At 44.2% G+C, this 17,747-nt stretch overlaps 1 protein-coding gene across 4 annotated transcripts in view; it reads right to left on the reverse strand.

Moving 5' to 3' along the window:
• Positions 1 to 17,668, reverse strand: part of LOC111157456 (X-ray repair cross complementing 6) — a 25,984-nt gene extending 8,316 nt beyond the window's left edge. Inside the window, exons 1-9 of one of the 4 annotated variants that reach the window (XM_022518867.1) lie at positions 17,580 to 17,668; positions 16,857 to 16,940; positions 14,041 to 14,153; positions 10,034 to 10,172; positions 9,517 to 9,771; positions 7,926 to 8,109; positions 4,541 to 4,727; positions 1,533 to 1,701; positions 661 to 822 (exon numbers count right to left, since the gene is read on the reverse strand). In XM_022518867.1, the coding sequence (XP_022374575.1) occupies positions 661 to 822; positions 1,533 to 1,701; positions 4,541 to 4,727; positions 7,926 to 8,109; positions 9,517 to 9,771; positions 10,034 to 10,172; positions 14,041 to 14,153; positions 16,857 to 16,932 (1,285 nt within the window). In that variant the 5' untranslated portion in view covers positions 16,933 to 16,940; positions 17,580 to 17,668. Of the gene's footprint in view, positions 1 to 660; positions 823 to 1,532; positions 1,702 to 4,540; positions 4,728 to 7,925; positions 8,110 to 9,516; positions 9,772 to 10,033; positions 10,173 to 14,040; positions 14,154 to 16,856; positions 17,360 to 17,579 lie in introns of those variants that run through there. The other 3 variants (XM_022518868.1, XM_022518869.1, XM_022518870.1) reach the window with 3 other exon arrangements.
• Positions 17,669 to 17,747: the final 79 nt, after the last annotated feature.

Raw genomic sequence — 17,747 nt, forward strand, 5'->3', positions numbered from 1 at the left:
CTTTAAAAAAAAAAAGAACCCAAATATAACATTTTCGAAGAATTACTTTATAGTTTACTTTTATTAGCATGGCCTATTGTCTTAGGCACTTTCACAGTTATTTACTTGTTTCACATGGGAAACAACCTGAAAAGTAAGATGTTCCAGAATTCCCATCTTTGCAGATACGGAATGTAAGTCGAAAGGGTAAATGATTTGCCCAAATCGGCCAGGTAACAAGTGGCAGAGATGGGCCTTAAATAAGAAAAAGTAAACTTTCCCACACATAAGGATAAGTCAAGTCTGACTTCAAAACCCATGGTCTTTCTGCTATACCTCACTGCCTTAGTATATGCAGAGGGTAAACCAAACACCAAACATTGCAAAGGTGTCTAACAATGGCTTTTAGTAAAGGTGCAGCAGTTGCGCCATAAACTTTGTCAGTAACCTGCAAACAGTCCCTATGCAGCCAATTCTTTAATGGTGGCTGCAGAGCTGCCTTGCATAGTTGCACATGCCGTGCACTGCACAACCATATTTGGCAGTTTTACCTGGCTCTGCATCAAATTCACCTGTGAAACCTTAAAATTACACCTTTCCCAGACCCCATTCCTGGAGACTTTGGTTGAGACTCTGGTCTGAGCAAGGTTCAGAAGCACTGAAAAGATCTCTTCCACATACCTGGGGGAGTCACCTGAATTTTCTGCTCATCCAGCTCCTCTTCCTGTGGCAACAAGGCCACAAAATAAGGAGGGATGTTCTGACGGGCGGTGTATCGGCACACTGCCATGACCTCCTTCTCCAGACACTTGGTGAGGAGAGCATTGAACAGGGTTGAGCTCCCTGGAAAACAAACATCCCAGGAGTCTGCATCCCAAAGGTATCTCCTCCTCTATTCCCTCTAGCCCAGGTTACAAGCCTACAATTTCTCTTCCATTTTCTTAAAAGGGCTTATGATACTTCATTAGGTAAAGTGTGATGAGCCCAGAGCTGAAAGGAAAGTGGGGGCAGCAGAGGCACAGAAAGGAAGAGAAAGGAAAGAAATGAGAGATTAAATGCCTCAAACACCCATTTCGGAGTGTGAATTATTAACATCAGTTCACTTTCACTATCTTTAGACTAATGCTATAAGCCCCAGTTACTAATAAAAGCCAGCCAGGTCAAATACAGGGGCCGGTTAGCTATAGCACAGAGGAATTTAGGTCTGGACAGGACAAACACAATGACCTAGTTCACAGCATCTTTAATTGCCAACACTGAAGAAACTGGGTTGTTTTTTTTTTTTAACTCTCCATCTGATGCCTCAAAGGAAGACTTCCATAGGAAGTAAGTTTTTAAATTTCTAATTCCATATCACCCCCTGGATATTCACAAAGCATATTAGTGTATTATAGGTCCTAAAGAAACATCTTTAACTTTGTTTAGTCCCAAATTTCCACAACTTCTCTAAGCTCGAAACACTTTTAGAATGCCCCCTTAATATGTCCTATCCAGGCTCCAAGCAGGACTGCCTTCTGTGACTCATGCATTTACCCTCGGTCCACACCACATACCATTCACCAGGGACTCCTCGGGGTACACGAACAGGGAGGGCCTCAGGTGATGGTGTTTCTTCAGCATCATCAAGGGCTTGAAACCGATGAGAATCAAACCTGGTTCGTCAAAGCGTTTCAGCTCTTCTGTTTCCTCTTTCTCTAGTACAATCTGACGACTCCCATAGCTCTACAGGAAGGGGAACACGAGGGCCACATACACAGGCTACATGGAGATGCAAAGTGACTACCACACGACACTAGCAAGTTAAAATCAACTTTCTTCTAAGGAACAGGAAGATGGCTCACCAAGGACATCTTCCTGCTACCGCAGGGAATGAACAGTTACTGAGGGCCTGCCAGGCACCTTACACTCGTCAAGCAATTTATCCAGCGGAGGCGGTAGATGGGGCGCCTGGGTGGCTCAGTGGGTTAAGGTCTCTGCCTTCGGCTCGGGTCGTGATCTCAGGGTCCGGGGATCGAGCCCCGCGTCAGGCTCTCTGCTCTGCGAGGAGCCTGCTTCCCTCTCTCTCTCTGCCTGCCTCTCTGCCTACTTGTGACCTCTCTCTGTCAAATAAATAAATAAAATCTTTAAAAGGAAAAAAAAAAATCTTAAAAAAAAATAAATAAAAAAAATAAAAAAACTGCTTTACAAATGAATGAACTGAGTCTCAATGGTTGATAACTTGCTCCAAGTTATATAACTGAATTGGGCTTTAAGCCACCATCTCTCTGGTGCTGAAGGCCATTCTCTTCGGGCATTTATCTCTTCCCTTAGTTAACATATACCGAACCCTCAGCATCGTCCCCGACCCACAAAAGCAGCTCAAACCACGCCTACTGATCGAGAAGACCTATGTCAGGTATTGGGGTAGGTCTGAGCAAACACGCACATTAAGTATTACTTCCAAACTTTAATTTTGGATTATGGTCCTAGATATACGACTGGTAACAGAACTTAGCAACAGAGTCAAATGTGAGGTTTTTTTGTTTGTTTTTTTTTAAGATTTTATTTATTTATTTCAGGCAGAGATCACAAGTAGGCAGAGAGTCAGGCAGAGAGAGAGAGAGGTGGAAGCAGGCTCCCTGCTGAGCAGAGAGCCCAATGCGGGACTCGATCCCAGGACCCTGAGATCATGCCCTGAGCCAAAGGCAGAGGCTTTAACCCACTGAGCCACCCAGGCGCCCCCCCCCTTTTTTTTTCCAAATTTTAGTTTAATGAACAAAACAGACCCCTCAAGTTTTTTTGAAGGCACACTGGATCAAGAAAGAAACTCCATGGGGCACCTAGGTGACTCAGTCGTTAAGCGTCTGCCGTCAGCTCAGGTCATGATCTCAGAGGCCTGGGATTGAGCCCCACATCAGGCTCCCTGCTTGGTAGGAAGCCTGCTTCTCCCTCTCCCACTCCCCCTGCTTGTGTTCCCTCTCTCACTGTGTCTCTGTCTGTCAAATAAATAAATAAAATCTTTGAAAAAAGGGACGCCTGGGTGGCTCAGTTGGTTGAGCAGCTGCCTTCGGCTCAGGTCATGATCCCATCGTCCTGGGATCGAGTCCCGCATCGGGCTCCTTGCTTGGCGGGGAGCCTGCTTCTCCCTCTGCCTCTCCCTGCCATTCTGTCTGCCTGTGCTCGCTCTCTCTCCCTCTCTCTCTGACAAATAAATAAAATCTTAAAAAAAAAAAAGAAAGAAAAAAAGAAAGAAACTCCATGACCAGAAGAGCGACTGCCTATGAATAAACCAACATGAGTAACAGTTACTTCCAAAATGGAAGAGGAAATTTCTAGTCTTCTCCTTCCAAAAGTAGGGCAAAACACTCCGGCTTGAGATTTGTGCTCCAAAAAATATCTCATGAGTTGAATCAAAATAATAATTAATTTTAGTCACTTAGTTGATCCTTCTAGGTCCTGAACTTAGGCAAAAAATCTCAGATTCTCTCCCACATTTTGCATAGTTAAAAAGGATGAGTCATGGGGCGCCTGGGTGGCTCAGTGGGTTGAAGCCTCTGCCTTGGGCTCAGGTCATGATCCCAGGGTCCTGGGATCAAGCTCCGCATCCAGCTCTCTGCTCAGCGGCGAGCCTGCTTCCCCTTCTCTCTCTGCCTGCCTCTCTTTCTGTCAAATAAATAAACAAAATCTTTAAAAAAAAAAAAAAAAGGATGAGTCATTTGATTTTAATTTTAGACATCCAATCCTTCCACAGATTGAACAAAGGTAAGAGAACGAAGAAAGATAATGTTCTGCATTCTTAGTCCGTCCTTCAGATTAAGAAAGGCACGTGTATATCATTTCAAAGCACAGGAAAAAATTTGGTTTGGGGGGAAAAAAACTCCCCCCCCCCAAAAAGTTCACTTCACAGCCAACAGCTTCCCCAGCTCATCTCCCTAGTTAACGATAAAGCCTTTTCTACTCCTGTACCCAAGCAAGGAATTCGACTGTTAGAGCTGAATGCAGAGGGGTCAAGGGCCAAAGTTTCCACTGCCATTTTTTTTCAAACGCTGGTTCTAACTCTCTAACTGTCAAAGTATCAATGATCTAGACACTGGGGTGCTTGGCTGGTTCAGCTGGAAAAGCATGCAACTCTTAATCTTGGGGTTGTGATTTCAAGCCCGACGTCGCCTGCAGAGATTACTTAAAAAAAATTTTTTTTTTTTTTTTTAGATTTTATTTACTGGGGTGCCTGGGTGGCTCACTCAGTTAAGCCTCTGCCTTTGGCTCAAGTCATGATCTCAGGGTCCTGGGATGGAGCCCCATGTTGGGCTCCCTGCTCAGCGGGGAGTCTGCTTCTCTCTCTCCCTCTGCCCCTCCCCCTGCTCCTGCTCTGTCTCACTCTCTCACTGTCTCTCAGATAAATAAACAAAATCTTTAAAACAAACGGTCTAGATACCAGAGTTCCAAACAGGAATGGTTTTGTGTTCTAACAGCCTAGCTACAAAGACGTACATAGAAAAATATTTAACTGGTTAGGCTAATCACTGTCTCCCTCCCTGTTAACTCTTCAATGGGACAAAATACAGTAAGAAGGCAGGCCTACCTGAGACCTCTTGGTGTCACTAGGCAGAAGCAAACTGCCCGTATTTACATTAAATGTCCGGGTCTTGGATTTCACTGGTTCATTGGTTTCCCGATAAAGCCTCACTGGAGGAGGTTTGACAGCCTTCTGGACCATATTATACATGCCGACAGTGAGTGCTATATCTTTGCTGAGCTTAAACTTCAACCTGGAGGAGAGAAAAACAAAAAACCATGGACTTAAAGATTATGGTTTCCTAGCTAAAATTCTTTTGTGGTACCCAAGCCTTGTTTCATTCTCCCCAACAGTCCAAATTCCTCAAATATAAATATAACACGTTTAAATAATACAGTAGAGTTTGCAGAGCACCTGGGTGGCTCAGTGCGTTATGCCTCTGTCTTCAGCTCAAGTCATGATCTCAGGGTCCTGGGATCGAGCCCCGCATTGGGCTCTCTGCTCAGTGGGGAGCCTGCTTCCCCTTCTCTGCCTGCCTCTCTGCCTACTTGTGATCTCTGTCAAATAAATAAATAAAATCTTTAAAAAAAAAAATACAGGGGCGCCTGGGTGGCTCAGTGGGTTAGGCCGCTGCCTTCGGCTCGGGTCATGATCTCAGTGTCCTGGGATCGAGCCCCACATCAGGCTCTGGAGCCTGCTTCCTCCTCTCTCTCTGCCTGCCTCTCTGCCTGCTTGTGATCTCTGTCGGATAAATAAATAAAATCTTTAAAAAAAAAAAAAATACAGTAGCGTTTGCTATAATAGTATCTCAGGGTCTATATCACAAAAATTAGTTTCAGAATATATCGTTAAATTACTTAAAATAATGATAAAGAGTGTACCGTAATAAAAATAATGATTGTTTTAGGGTGCCTGGGTGGCTCAGTCAGTTAAGTGCCCAACTCTTGATTTCAGCTCAGGTCACAGTCTCAGGGTCAGGGGATGTGAGATCAGGTGCCTATGTCAGGTACACTGGGTTCCACACTCAGCGGGGAATCTGCTTCTCTCCTTTTCCCTCTGCCCACCCCCCCAACCCCACCACACACTCTCTCTAAAACAAACAAAAAAAACAAACAAAAAAAGATTCTCTTCCTGTTCTTCTGCCCCTCCCCCACCAGGCTCACACATGTTCCCTTTCTGTCTTTAAAAAATAAGGGCGCCAGGGTGGCTCAGTCAGTTTAGCATCTGCCTTCGGCTCAGGCCCTGATCCCAGGGTCCTGGAATCGAGCCCTGTGTGGGCTCCTTGATCAGCGGGCAATCTGCTTCTCCTTCTCCCTCTGCCTGCTGTTCCCCCGCCAGTACTCTCTCTCTCTCTCTCTCTCAAATAAATAAAATCTTTTCAAAAATAAAGATAAAAGTTAGTATGTTAACAAAGAACTTAGGACAGTGCTGGCACACAATAACCTTGCAATAACATAATTCCATTATTTGATTATAGTGAGAACATTAATCATTTTCTAGGCCTAAGGCGTTATTAGTTCTCAAACAGTTCCAGTTTAATACTCCTATCAAGTATCCTGTAACCATTCTTCCAAAGAATAATACTAACATTTGGGGATGCCTGGGTGGCTCAGTTGGTTAAGCCGCTGCCTTCGTTCGGCTCAGGTAATGATCCTGGGGTCCTGGGATCAAGTCCCGCATCGGGCTCCTTGCTCGGCAGGGAGCCTGCTTCCCTTCCTCTCTCTCTGCCTGCCTCTCTGCCTGCTTGTGTGTACTCTCTCTCTCTGACAAATAAATAAAATCTTTAAAGAAAAAAAAAAGAAAATACTAACATTTGTAAATAATTACTATGCCAAGCACTCTGCCTGGGTTATCTATCTGGGTTAGTCAATATAGCCGTCCTATGAGGAGGGACCATGTTTGCCCCCATTCTACAGAAGTCCAGAGAAGTCATGTGACTTGCCCCAGGTTGCCCAGCAGAAGGGCCGGGACTACAATCCAAGCCAACCTGGCTCTAGGACCTACATTTTTTTTTTTATATTTTTATTTACTTATTTGACAGAGAGAGAGAGAGATCACAAGTAGGCAGAGAGGCAGGTGGGGGGCGGGAGAAGCAGGCTCCCCGCTGAGCAGAGAGCCTGATTTGGGGCTCGGTCCCAGGACTCTGAGATCATGCCCTGAGCCGAAGGCAGAGGCTTTAACCCACTGAGCCACCCAGGCGCCCCCAGGACCTACATTTAACCGCTATTTTATCCTCTCTGCCATCCCCACCGAAACATGTGCTAGATTTCCAAATTGCAGTGACAATACTCCATTATTTCAGGAAGGGAGAAGAGATGCCAGCGTGTTTGTGTGAAGAAAAAGAAATCATTCCCAAGGGGCAAAGGAGAGAACCAACAGCCAAACTATAACCGTTCGCAGTGGGCTGCTATGTGGTTGCCCTAAAATCGTTTCATGAGTTTTCTAGCAGAACTGTCAGTAACCTCCTGAAAACTCCTCAAAAACTACCTATGGTGGGGCGCCTGGGTGGCTCAGTGGGTTAAAGCCTCTGCCTTCGGCTCAGGTCATGATCCCAGGATTCTGGGATCGAGCCCCGCATCGGGCTCTCTGCTTGGCAGGGAGCCTGCTTCCTCCTCTCTCTCTGCCTGCTTCTCTGCCTACTTGTGATCTCTGTCTTGTCAAATAAATAAATAAAATCTTTAAAAAAAAAAAAAAAAAACTACCTATGGTCATGTTCCCCTATGTTGAGGAACCTAGTCTAAAACAAAAGCCTGATGTGAACCTTTCGAAAGCAACATGGGAGAGCCCTTGGGACTCTCAGGGCAAAGTTCTCTAAGAGAAGGTAACTTAGGGGCACCTGGCTCAGTGGGTTATGCCTCTGCCTTCGGCTCAGGTCATGATCTTAGGGTCCTGGGATCAAGCCCCATATTGGGCTCTCTGCTCAGCAGGGAGCCTGCTTCTCCCTCCCTCTGCCTGCCTCTCTGCCTACTTCTGATCTCTCTGTCAAATAAACAAAAAATAAATAAAATTTTTTAAAAAGAGAAGGTAATTTAACAAGCTGGTTCCTGTTGATCTCAAGGTTTGTAAGAAACCAGAATAATGCAACACCAGTGACAATAACTAGCACTTCCTGAGTTTTTGCTCTAGATCAGGTATTACTGTTATCCCCAATTCACAGAGAAGCGAGCAGCCGACATACTAGCGACCGCAGGTGAGGACAGCAGTAGGCCACAACTGTTTACCCCAAGGAAGTGGAGAGCTGTGCTCTTCTGGAGAACTAGCCTACCCGCTCTTGCCAGAGGAGGAGAAGCACATACGCAAACATGCTAGGCTGAGATAAAGCAAGTTTTCAGTGAGGCACACCGGGAGGCACCGCCCAGAGGTAAGGAGCCGAGGAAGCTTTGTCAAAGCAGCTGGGTGTTCCCGACGGGGCAGGGCCCTTGCGGGCGGCTGGCCCAGGTTCAGAGCGCACCTGCACAGCACACGCTTCTTGGTCTCCTTGGCACGGACCTTCCTTAGCAGGTCCTCCAGTTTGCTGGATTCCTCAAAGTGAACCCCTAGGTCCTCATCCTCAGCTGTGCTGATGATATCTCGGTAAAACAAGGATATGTCAAAGCCCCCACGTTTCTTCAGGTGCATCAAGTCCAGGAAGATACCTGGGGCAAGGAAAACAACTTTTAGCAAGCGAGAATTGTTTTTTCAGATAAGCCCAAATACGCAAAGAACTAGATGGGTTATTAACATTTTTAGGACTTATAGACACGCTAAGGGAATCAGCTGCTATAAGGGCAACTTATTCAATATTTTTATTTTATTTTTAAATAGGCTCCACACCCAACGTGGGGCTCGAACTCCCAACCTTGAGATCAAAAGTCACATGCTTTACCAATGGAGCCAGCCAGGTGCCCTGAGCACTTACTTATTCAAAACATCACCATGCATGGTAGCATGAAAAGTCAAGAAAAGCTCGCTCTAGTAGAGCTCTTTAGAAAGCACATGGCCGGGCACCTGGGTGGCTCAATGGGTTACGCTGCTGCCTTCGGCTCAGGTCATGATCTCAGGGTCCTGGGATCGGGTACCGCATCGGGCTCTCTGCTCGGCAGGGAGCCTGCTTCCCTCTCTCTCTCTCTCTGCCTGCCTCTCTGTCTACTTGTGATCTCTGTCAAATAAACAAATAAAATCTAAAAAAAAAAAAAAAGAAAGCACATGGCCCTGGGGCGCCTGGGTGGCTCTGTGGGGTGAGCATCTGACTCCTGATTTCAGCTCAGGTCATGATCTCAGGGTCGTGAGCTCAAGCCTGGAGCCTGGAGTCCGGCTCCACACACAGGGCGGTCTGTTTGGGATTCGTTCCCTCTGCCCTCCCAGCACCCGCCAATCACACACACACACTCTCTGTCTCTCTAAAACAAATAAATCTTAAAAAAAAAAAAAAAAGAGAGAGAGAGAGAGAGAGAGAGAGAGAGAGCACGCGCAAATGGCTTCATCATTTTCAGTAGGAATGTTACATAGGTGTCTCCCCCAGCTTCATTTTATTCTTTCATTTCATAGTCAGTGGAGAAAAAAGAAATGTTTGACATCAACTACAAAGAAGCAATAAGATTAAGTGTCGATTTAAAAGAACAGGGAAGGGGGTGCCTGGGTGGCTCAGTGGGTTAAGCCTCTGCCTTTGGCTCAGGTCATGATCCCAGGGTCCTGGGATCGAGCCCCGCATGGGCTCTCTGCTCGGCAGGGAGCCTGTTTCCTCCTCTCTCTTTCTCTGCCTACCTGTGATCTCTCTCTGTCAAATAAATAAATAAAATCTTTAAAAAAAAAGGGACAGGGATGGGGCTGGGCGCCTGGGTGGCTCAGTGGGCTAAAGCCTCTGCCTTCAGCTCAGGTCATGATCTCAGGGTCCTGGGATCAAGCCCTATATCGGGTTCTCTGCTCAGCGGGGAGCCTGCTTCCCCCTCTTTCTCTGCCTGCCTCTCTGCCTACTTGTGATCTCTCTGTCAAATAAATAAATAAAATCTTTAAAAAATAAAAATAAAAATAAAAAAACAGAAAAGAACAGAGAAAATGCCAACCTGTGTCACGGAGATCTCCAGCTTTGGTCCTGGCCCGGCTGGCTTTGGCACTGTCATGGCCATGGGGGTCATCTTCATTGGTGAACAACATGATCCTCTTATGGCTCATCTTGACCTGGACATCGCTAAAGAGGTTGGCACAGACCCAGAGCACCTCACTCAGTGAGTAGTCAGATCCATGGCCAATTAGGTCTTGGAAATGCTTTTTCCCCTGCTCCCCTTTAAACTGGTCAAGCTCGAGCACTCGTTTCGCACCTAATCAGAGACAGGGAGTCAAACAGGCAGAAAAATCAAAACGGAGTTAATGCCCCATTTATATGGTAAACAGAAGAGCAGAGGTCCCGTTCTCACCCCAGAAGTGTTTAACCCACAAAGTGCACATCCCAGGAAGAACCCCCCTCTGCAGGAAAGCATACTCTTAGTCAACATGTCATCTACTTCCTTCTCCACATCCTTCTCTGTTCAGGGCAGTGACCTTCCAGTTTAAGGGAAAAGCTGATCTTACGCCTCTACTGACCTGGATTATCCAACTCCTGCAAGACGTAAATATTTTTGAAATTCACTGAATTTTTATCCTTCTCAGTACCATAGAACACCACTGCCAAGAGATCTTGATCACTGCTTATGATCTTATTGGTATACACACTCTGGATACACTGACAAAATCAAAATAAAAATTCAATTAATATTTAACTTACCATAAAATTTAAACTCCGTAAGTGCCTGGGGCATAGTAGATGCTTAATATATTTGCTGAATCTGTCCATGGCGTTAGATTAAGGCCTGACTCCTACCTTCAGGAAAGTCATGAATCAGTGAGAAGGATGGGCATATATATTATGCTATAACAAAAGGCAAAGTGTGTTAAGTATGAGTACTTCCTACCGTAAGAAATCAAAGAACTGGAATCACTTATTAGTCAGGGAGGAAATTCTGCTGTAAGAAGGGAAAACAGCCCAGTATTGGAATCAGAAAACCTGGATGTGAGTCCCACTGATGTCATTTACTTAATTGAGTTTGGACAGGCCATCTGATCTTCCCTCAAGCAGCCTGAGACCAAGAAACAGAAGTTACCTATGTAAAATAATCACCTATGCAAAAGGTTTAAGCTAACAATAAGTAGATGTGGCCCAACAGGAAGTCCTTAACTGCTAACAGCATCTTTTTTTCCCTAACAGCATCTTTTAGAATAAAAATTTGCTTAATTACACAATTAAAGACGTCAGTATTCTAGGAAAATCCTGTCTAGTAATTATTTCTACAAGTATTTTAACCTACTCTTTTTTTTTAATTGAAGTATATTGTAACACAACGTTACCTGTGTCAGGTGTACGATATAGTGATGTGACAAATCTGTACATTATGCTTTGCTTGTCACAAGTGTAGCTCCCACCTGTCACCCTATAAAGCCATTATCATACCACTGACTATGTTCCTTCTGCTGTACTTTCCATCCCCTCAACTTTATTTACTTTGAGCAGTCTATAAACATTTACAAAACTTTGGTGAGGGCTCCTTTTAGGTTCTAAGAATTAAAAAAAAAATTTTTTTTTTGAAAAAATATTTTTTCATTGCTTATCAAATACGTTATATTCATCTGTGAATGTCTCACTTATTTGCTACATAGCAATACATTTTCTTTTGGGTCCTTTAGGCATCAAGCGTTCTAAGAACCCTTTGAAATTACATGCAGAAGTATGAGTGTATCTTTTTGGCAGATGGGGTACATAGCTTTTGCCACATCCTCAAAGAAGGCCACAATCCCAAAAAGGTGAAAGCAGTGCTCCTCAAAGAGTGATCTCCAAACTAGCAACATCAGCATCACCTGGGAACTTGCTGGAAATGCAAATTCTTGGTTCCAGCTCTAGATCTACAGAACCAGAAATTCTGATTCTGGGGCAAGGCTCTGCATTCATGCTAACAAGGCCTACAGATGACTCTGAAAACCACTGCTTTAAAGTTAAGGACTATTCTCATTAATTCTTTTTCTAGATACAAGATATTCTGATTTGCCAACTACAAGAACTGTCTGTATACAAATTAGAACATCAGAAGCTTCTGTTTGGCTCCAAACTCTAAAAATATAAAACATAATATATGCGGCTAAGTCTTTAGAATTTATAATTCTTCTCTGTAAAGAAATGATAATCTTCTGGAGGTGGACTTCACATAACAAAATTAACCATTTTTATTTTATTTTTCAATAGGCTCCATACCCAGTGTGAGACTTGAACTCACAACTCCAAGATCAAGGGTCTCATGCCCTACTGACTGAGCCAGCCGATGTCCCCAAATTAACTATTTTTAAATTAATTAATTCAGTAGTATTTAGTACATTCACAACACTGGATAACCACCACCACTGTCTAGTTCCAAAATAATTTCATCACCCCAAAAGCAAGCACCACTCTTACCATTAAGTAATTGCTCCCCCGGTGCCTCTGCCTCTATCGCCATTCCTGGTAACCACCGACCTACATTCTCCATGGATTATGTATTTCTTATTTCATATAAATGTAATCCCAAAATGTGTGACCTTTTGTCTGGCTTCCTTCACTTAACATAATGTTTTCAAGGTTCATTCACCTTGTGGTCTCAATACGTCACTCCTTTTTAGGGCTGAGTAGTACTCCACAGCATGTATAAACATTTTGTTTATCCATTCAAAACATTCAGGAGTAACACAGAGGTGGTGGTTACACAATGAATGACTAAAACCTTCGAAATGTGGGACGCCTGGGTGGCTCAGTTGGTTGAGCAGCTGACTTCGGCTCAGGTCATGATCCCAGCGTCCTGGGATCGAGTCCCACATCGGGCTCCTTGCTCAGCGGGAGCCTGCTTCTCCCTCTGCCTCTGCCTGCCATTCTGTCTGCCTGTGCTTGCTCTCTCTCCCTCTCTGACAAATAAATAAAAAAAATAAATAAATAAAAAATAAAAATTAAAAAAAAAAAACCTTCGAAATGTGTACCTTAAAATGGTTAATTTTATGTTATGTAAACTATACCTCAATTTAAGAAAAAAAATATTGAGGCTCCTGTGCGATGCCTTTGGCTGAGTGTCAGACTCTTGGTTTTGGCTCAAGCTGTGAGATCAAACCCCACATTGGGCTCCTCACTCAGCAGGGAGTCTGCTTGAGATTCTCTACCCCTCTCAGCTCCTCCCCCCTGCTAACACTCTCTCTTTTTTTTTTTTTTTAAGATTTTATTTATTTATTTGACAGAGATCACAAGTAGGCAGAGAGGCAGGCAGAGAGAGAGGAAGGGAAGCAGGCTCCCTGCTGAGCAGAGAGCCTGACGCGGGACTCGATCCCAGGACCCCAAGATCATGACCTGAGCTGAAGGCAGCGGCTTAACCCACTGAGCCACCCAGGCGCCCTAACACTCTCTCTCTTAAATAAATAAATTTTTTAAAAAAACAGAACAAGGGGCGCCTGGGTAGCTCAGTTGGTTGGGTATCTGCCTTTGGCTCAGGTCATGATCCTGAGGTCCTGGGATCGAGTCCTGCATTGAGCTCCTTGCTCTGTGAGGAGCCTGCTTCTCCCTCTGCTGCCTGCTCTCCTGGGTTGTGCTCTCTCTCCCTCTCAAATAAAGAAGTAAAATCTTAAAACAAAACAGAACAAAACCAAATATTTACTCCTTGATGGGACAGGTACTATTATTTTCTCCATTACGCAGATGAGGAGATAGATACCAAAAGGTTCAGCAACTCTTCTGACCTCATATAGTTTGTAAGTGACAGAATCAGGACCTGAACCCATTTTTACTCTATTGGGTAATTAGCTAGGAGAGGGATTGCTGGGTCATGTGGGAATTCTATGTTTAATTCTCTGAGGAACTGCCATCCTGTTTTCCACAGCAGCCGACCCATCTCACATTCCCACCAGCAACGTAGGTTTCCAATTTCTCTGCATCCTTGCCAACGTTTCTTTGTATCCTTTTTTTTCCCCCTCTAAAATATAGCCATGCTAGTGGGTGGGATATCTCACTATGGTTTTGTTTTGCTTTTAATTTGCTTTTCTCTAATGACTAAAGATGTGCATCTTTTTGAGGGCTTCTTGACCATCTGTAGATCTCTAGAGAAATGTTGTTGCAAATCCTATGCCCATTTTTAAATGGGGTTGTCTTTTTGCAGTCTTTTTTCAGCCATGGGTAATACTCAACTTCCGAATACCAATGAAAAGAGGACTCATTTAACACCATTAACTGTTGGAATATCCTTTCTTCCTTCACACGCACATCTTTACAGGAGGAGGAGCCCTTCTGTACCACCAGGGCTAACACAAGAAGTGGGAGCAATGTATTCTTAGGGTCTGAAGTTCAAACACAAAACAAAATGGGTCTATGCTCCAGTGCTGCTACCTTTTTTTTTTTTTTTAGCTCAGAGTACATGCAACCATTCTGGGAGAGGCTAAAAAACACCAATCACTCACAAATTTTTCAAAGAGTCCATAATTTTTAGAGTGGTATTAATACTTTTTTCTTCCTCTCCTTTCCTTTTTTTAAATTAAATAGAAGGTAGTCTTACCTGGATGCTCATGTCAAAAGGAGTCATTTCATCTTCACCCTCAGATTCAAACATGGCCCTAGAACCATCAACCAAAAAAATCAAACTATCTCTTCCTGAGTATGTATATTCTCCTATGGGGGGAAAAATAGGAGAAAATGTTTGCACTTGTGGTCATATTTATCATGTTTATTATTCATGTAAAACAAACAGAAAAAAGCCCATTACAATGCCCACCCTCCTCCAAAGAGTAACTACTAACCTGACTTTCAATAATCATTTCCTTGTTTCCTTTATAGTTTTATCATCCTAGTGAACATTCCTAAACACTAGTTTTGACTTTAAAAAAAAAAAGTTTCAGGGGGCACCTGGGGGGGGCTCAGTCAGTTAAGCATCTGACTCTTGATCTCAGCTCAGGTCTTGATCTCAGGGTCATGAGTTCAAGCCCCCAGTTAGGCTCCACACTGGGCGTGGAGCCTACTTAGAAAAAATAAGTTTTTGAAACCTCTTAAACTATAGATACCCCTCCGTTTTTGTGTCTTATAACTTATTTGCCAAAGAACCAGAATGTTGTGTTGCATACAGTTTTCCACCTTCTGGATTTTGCTGACTGTACTCTTTCGTTATAAACTGACATAATCCTCTGTCTTTCCTACTGAGGACCTAGAGAGGGTTCATCATCAGATTCAGGTGTTCTTTTTTCCTTTCTGGCATCATAGGCGATGCTGAGTTTTTTATAAAAACACATAAAATGGGGACTCCTGGGTGGCTCAGTAAGTTAAGTGTCTGCCTTTGGCTCAGGTCACGATCTCAGGGTCCTGGGATCGAGCCCCAGTCAGGATCCCTGCTCAACGGGGAGCCTGCTTCTCCCTCTGCCCTTCCCCCATGCTTGTCCTCGCCTGCTCACTCACTTGCTCAATCTCTCTCTTGTGTTCTCTCTCAAATAAATAAATAAAATCTTTAAAAAAAAGAAACACATAAATAAAAAATCTTTAAAAAAAAAAAAAAAAGGGGGCGCCTGGGTGGCTCAGTGGGTTAAAGCCTATGCCTTCGGCTCAGGTCATGATCTCACGGTTCTGGGATCAAGCCCCGCGTCGGGCTCTCTGCTCAGCGGGGAGCCTGCTTCCTCCTCTCTCTCTCTCTCTCTCTCTCTCTCTCTCTCTGCCTGCCTCTCTGCCTACTTGTGATCTCTGTCTGCCAAATAAATAAATAAAAAATCTTTTAAAAAAAAAAAAGAAAGAAAAGAAACACATAAAATGTCTGGTTGTCTCCCTTTTATTCGCACTGCTGCTTTTAATACAATAAACGTAATTGCCCATCTATAAAACAATTTGACGATTATGGGTCAAGAGCCCTAAACAAAATTTTTTTTAATTTTAATTAATTTATTTTTATTAACATATAATGTATTATTTGTTTCAGGGGTACATGGCGGTGATTCATCAGTCTTACACAATTCACAGCACTCACCATAGCACATACCCTCTCCAATGTCCATCACCCAGGTATCCCATCCCTCCCACCCCTTCTCTTACAGCACCCTCAGTTTGTTTCCTGAGATTAAGAGTCTCTTATGGTTTGGACAAAAATTCTATCATGACCCAGTGACTTCTACCTCTTAGCAATCTAAAGAACATAAGATATGGGAAACCCCTTATACAAAATTTTCCACAATGTTGTTCATTAAAGTAAGAAATTGAAAATAGGGCGCCTGGGTGGCTAGGTCATTAAGCATCTGCCTTCAGCTCAGGTCAGGATCCCAGGGTCCTGGGATCGAGCCCCACATCGGGCTCTCTGCTCAGCAGGAAACCTACTTCTCCCTCTCCCACTCCCCCTGCTTTGTTCCTTCTCTTGCTGTGTCTCTCTCTCTCTGCCAAATAAATAAATAAAATCTTAAAAAAAAAAAAAAGAAATTGAAAGTAACTAAAATGTCCAATGGGAAGCAGACTGAAAAAATTACAGTACCTTTAAAATGAGTTATAAAGACGACATATATGTAGTTACATGGGAAAATATATCTATAATATATTAAGGGGAAAAGGCAGAACACAAAATTATGTTTAAAATTGTTTTTGGAAGAAGACTGGTGCAAATGAAAATGAAAAAACATATATTCACTATGATTATAAAAAATCAGACACAAAGAAAAGCAGACATACATAGTTAAGAAATAGCAGAATAAAAGATGAAGGAAATTTCCTTCAATGAAGGAAATATGCAAAATGCCAAAAAGCTGGCAGTAGTAGTGTTCGGGCAGTAGAATATATAGATTACAGCAAACTTTCTCTTTTATGTTATACGTTTCCTGTGTTTCTCGCTTTTAGTAAAAACACTTTAAAATTTTTTTACCCAGGACTTAAATTCACCAGTATGTAGACTACATGCACCCCTTACTTCTCTTCCTTTATCCTTTGTGTTACTACCATGCCTGAGACCATGGTTAGAGAATGAATCTTGTAACTGTGTTGCTCACATTTTCGCTTTGGTTGCTGCAGTTATTGTAGGGTGAAGACATTTTTATACTGAGGTCCTACAATGAGTAAAACAACTCTCCTGGGTGAGGAAAGGTCTTCCCTGAGGTGACAAAAGGTACCAATGTTCAGGGTCATTGACTCGAACTCAACAGATGTCTACCTACCAGAACCCAGTAAAAGTTTAAGGCTACAAATGTCTCAAGGACTGGAGTAGGACTTGAGTAAAAGAGCCTTGGGTAGCTCTGCAAAGTTCAAAGGGAGAAAAGCGTTTGAGATTCTCTGGGGAGAGCAGGGTAAGCCATTAGACAGCAGAGACAGGGAAAGTCTTATACACAGAACCGCGCACACGTTGAAGTCACTTACCACCTGCTTCAAGTCCCTCTTCTTGTTCTTCTTCTTCATCGCCCTCGTTTTTGTAGTAAGACTCCCAACCTGACATTTTGTTTACTGCTCACCAGGTGAAAGAAAGTTATGATCAGTAAGAAGCAAATTTAACCCTAAAAAATATCGACTCCTAGGCTCCCATGAGATCCGCCCTAAAGTCTCAAGATTACTGGTGAGGAATGCGGATGCTGGATCTTGCTGCCTCCAAAGCTCTCAGTAACTGAGATGCACTAGTATACGGCGGTGGGCATCATTCCAGCGGCAGCCTCACCTCCGCTATCCCTCAAGGCCTCTTCAGGGCTGGTAGCGGCCCTCCGACTGACTGGGGTGCTGGGGCAGCCCAACCTGAAGGCCCCGTCTGGTCTCCAGCACCATCTGGACCTACGGAATTCCTGCTCCAGGGTACTAGATACTCCAGCGGACCCACTGTGCTCATCCCGCCCCCAAATTTCCCCCAACTCCTCCGCCAGCCACGCGGAGAGACAGGGTCTCACTGCAGGCTGGCCTCAAGGCCAGGTGCCGCCTCCCACGGAGGAGGGGACGGGGACCAGAATCTGTCTCTACCCCGCCGGTCTGCACACTTCGTGCTGACGCTGCCTCGCGGGGAGGCTAGAGCTGCGCGCAAGACTAAGTGAGCGAAGCACGTTGAGACCAGCCCCGGCCGGAAAGCAAGGGACAAAGCGAAAAGCCCGAAATGCCTACCTTAGAAACAACGAAGAGATCAATTTGGACAAAAGGCGGGGCGCAACGCTCGCACGGGCTCCAGTTCGCGCTCCCAATCAACGCCCGTTGCGTCATCACGCATAGCGCGCACATTCCTCCTCAAATTGACACGCCCACTTCCCCCACCCGCTTTCCACTACTGTCTCC

The sequence above is a fragment of the Enhydra lutris genome, unplaced genomic scaffold (genome assembly GCF_002288905.1).
Source record: "Enhydra lutris kenyoni isolate GAN:26980312 unplaced genomic scaffold, ASM228890v2 scaffoldscaffold55, whole genome shotgun sequence".
Lineage (NCBI taxonomy): Eukaryota > Metazoa > Chordata > Mammalia > Carnivora > Mustelidae > Enhydra > Enhydra lutris.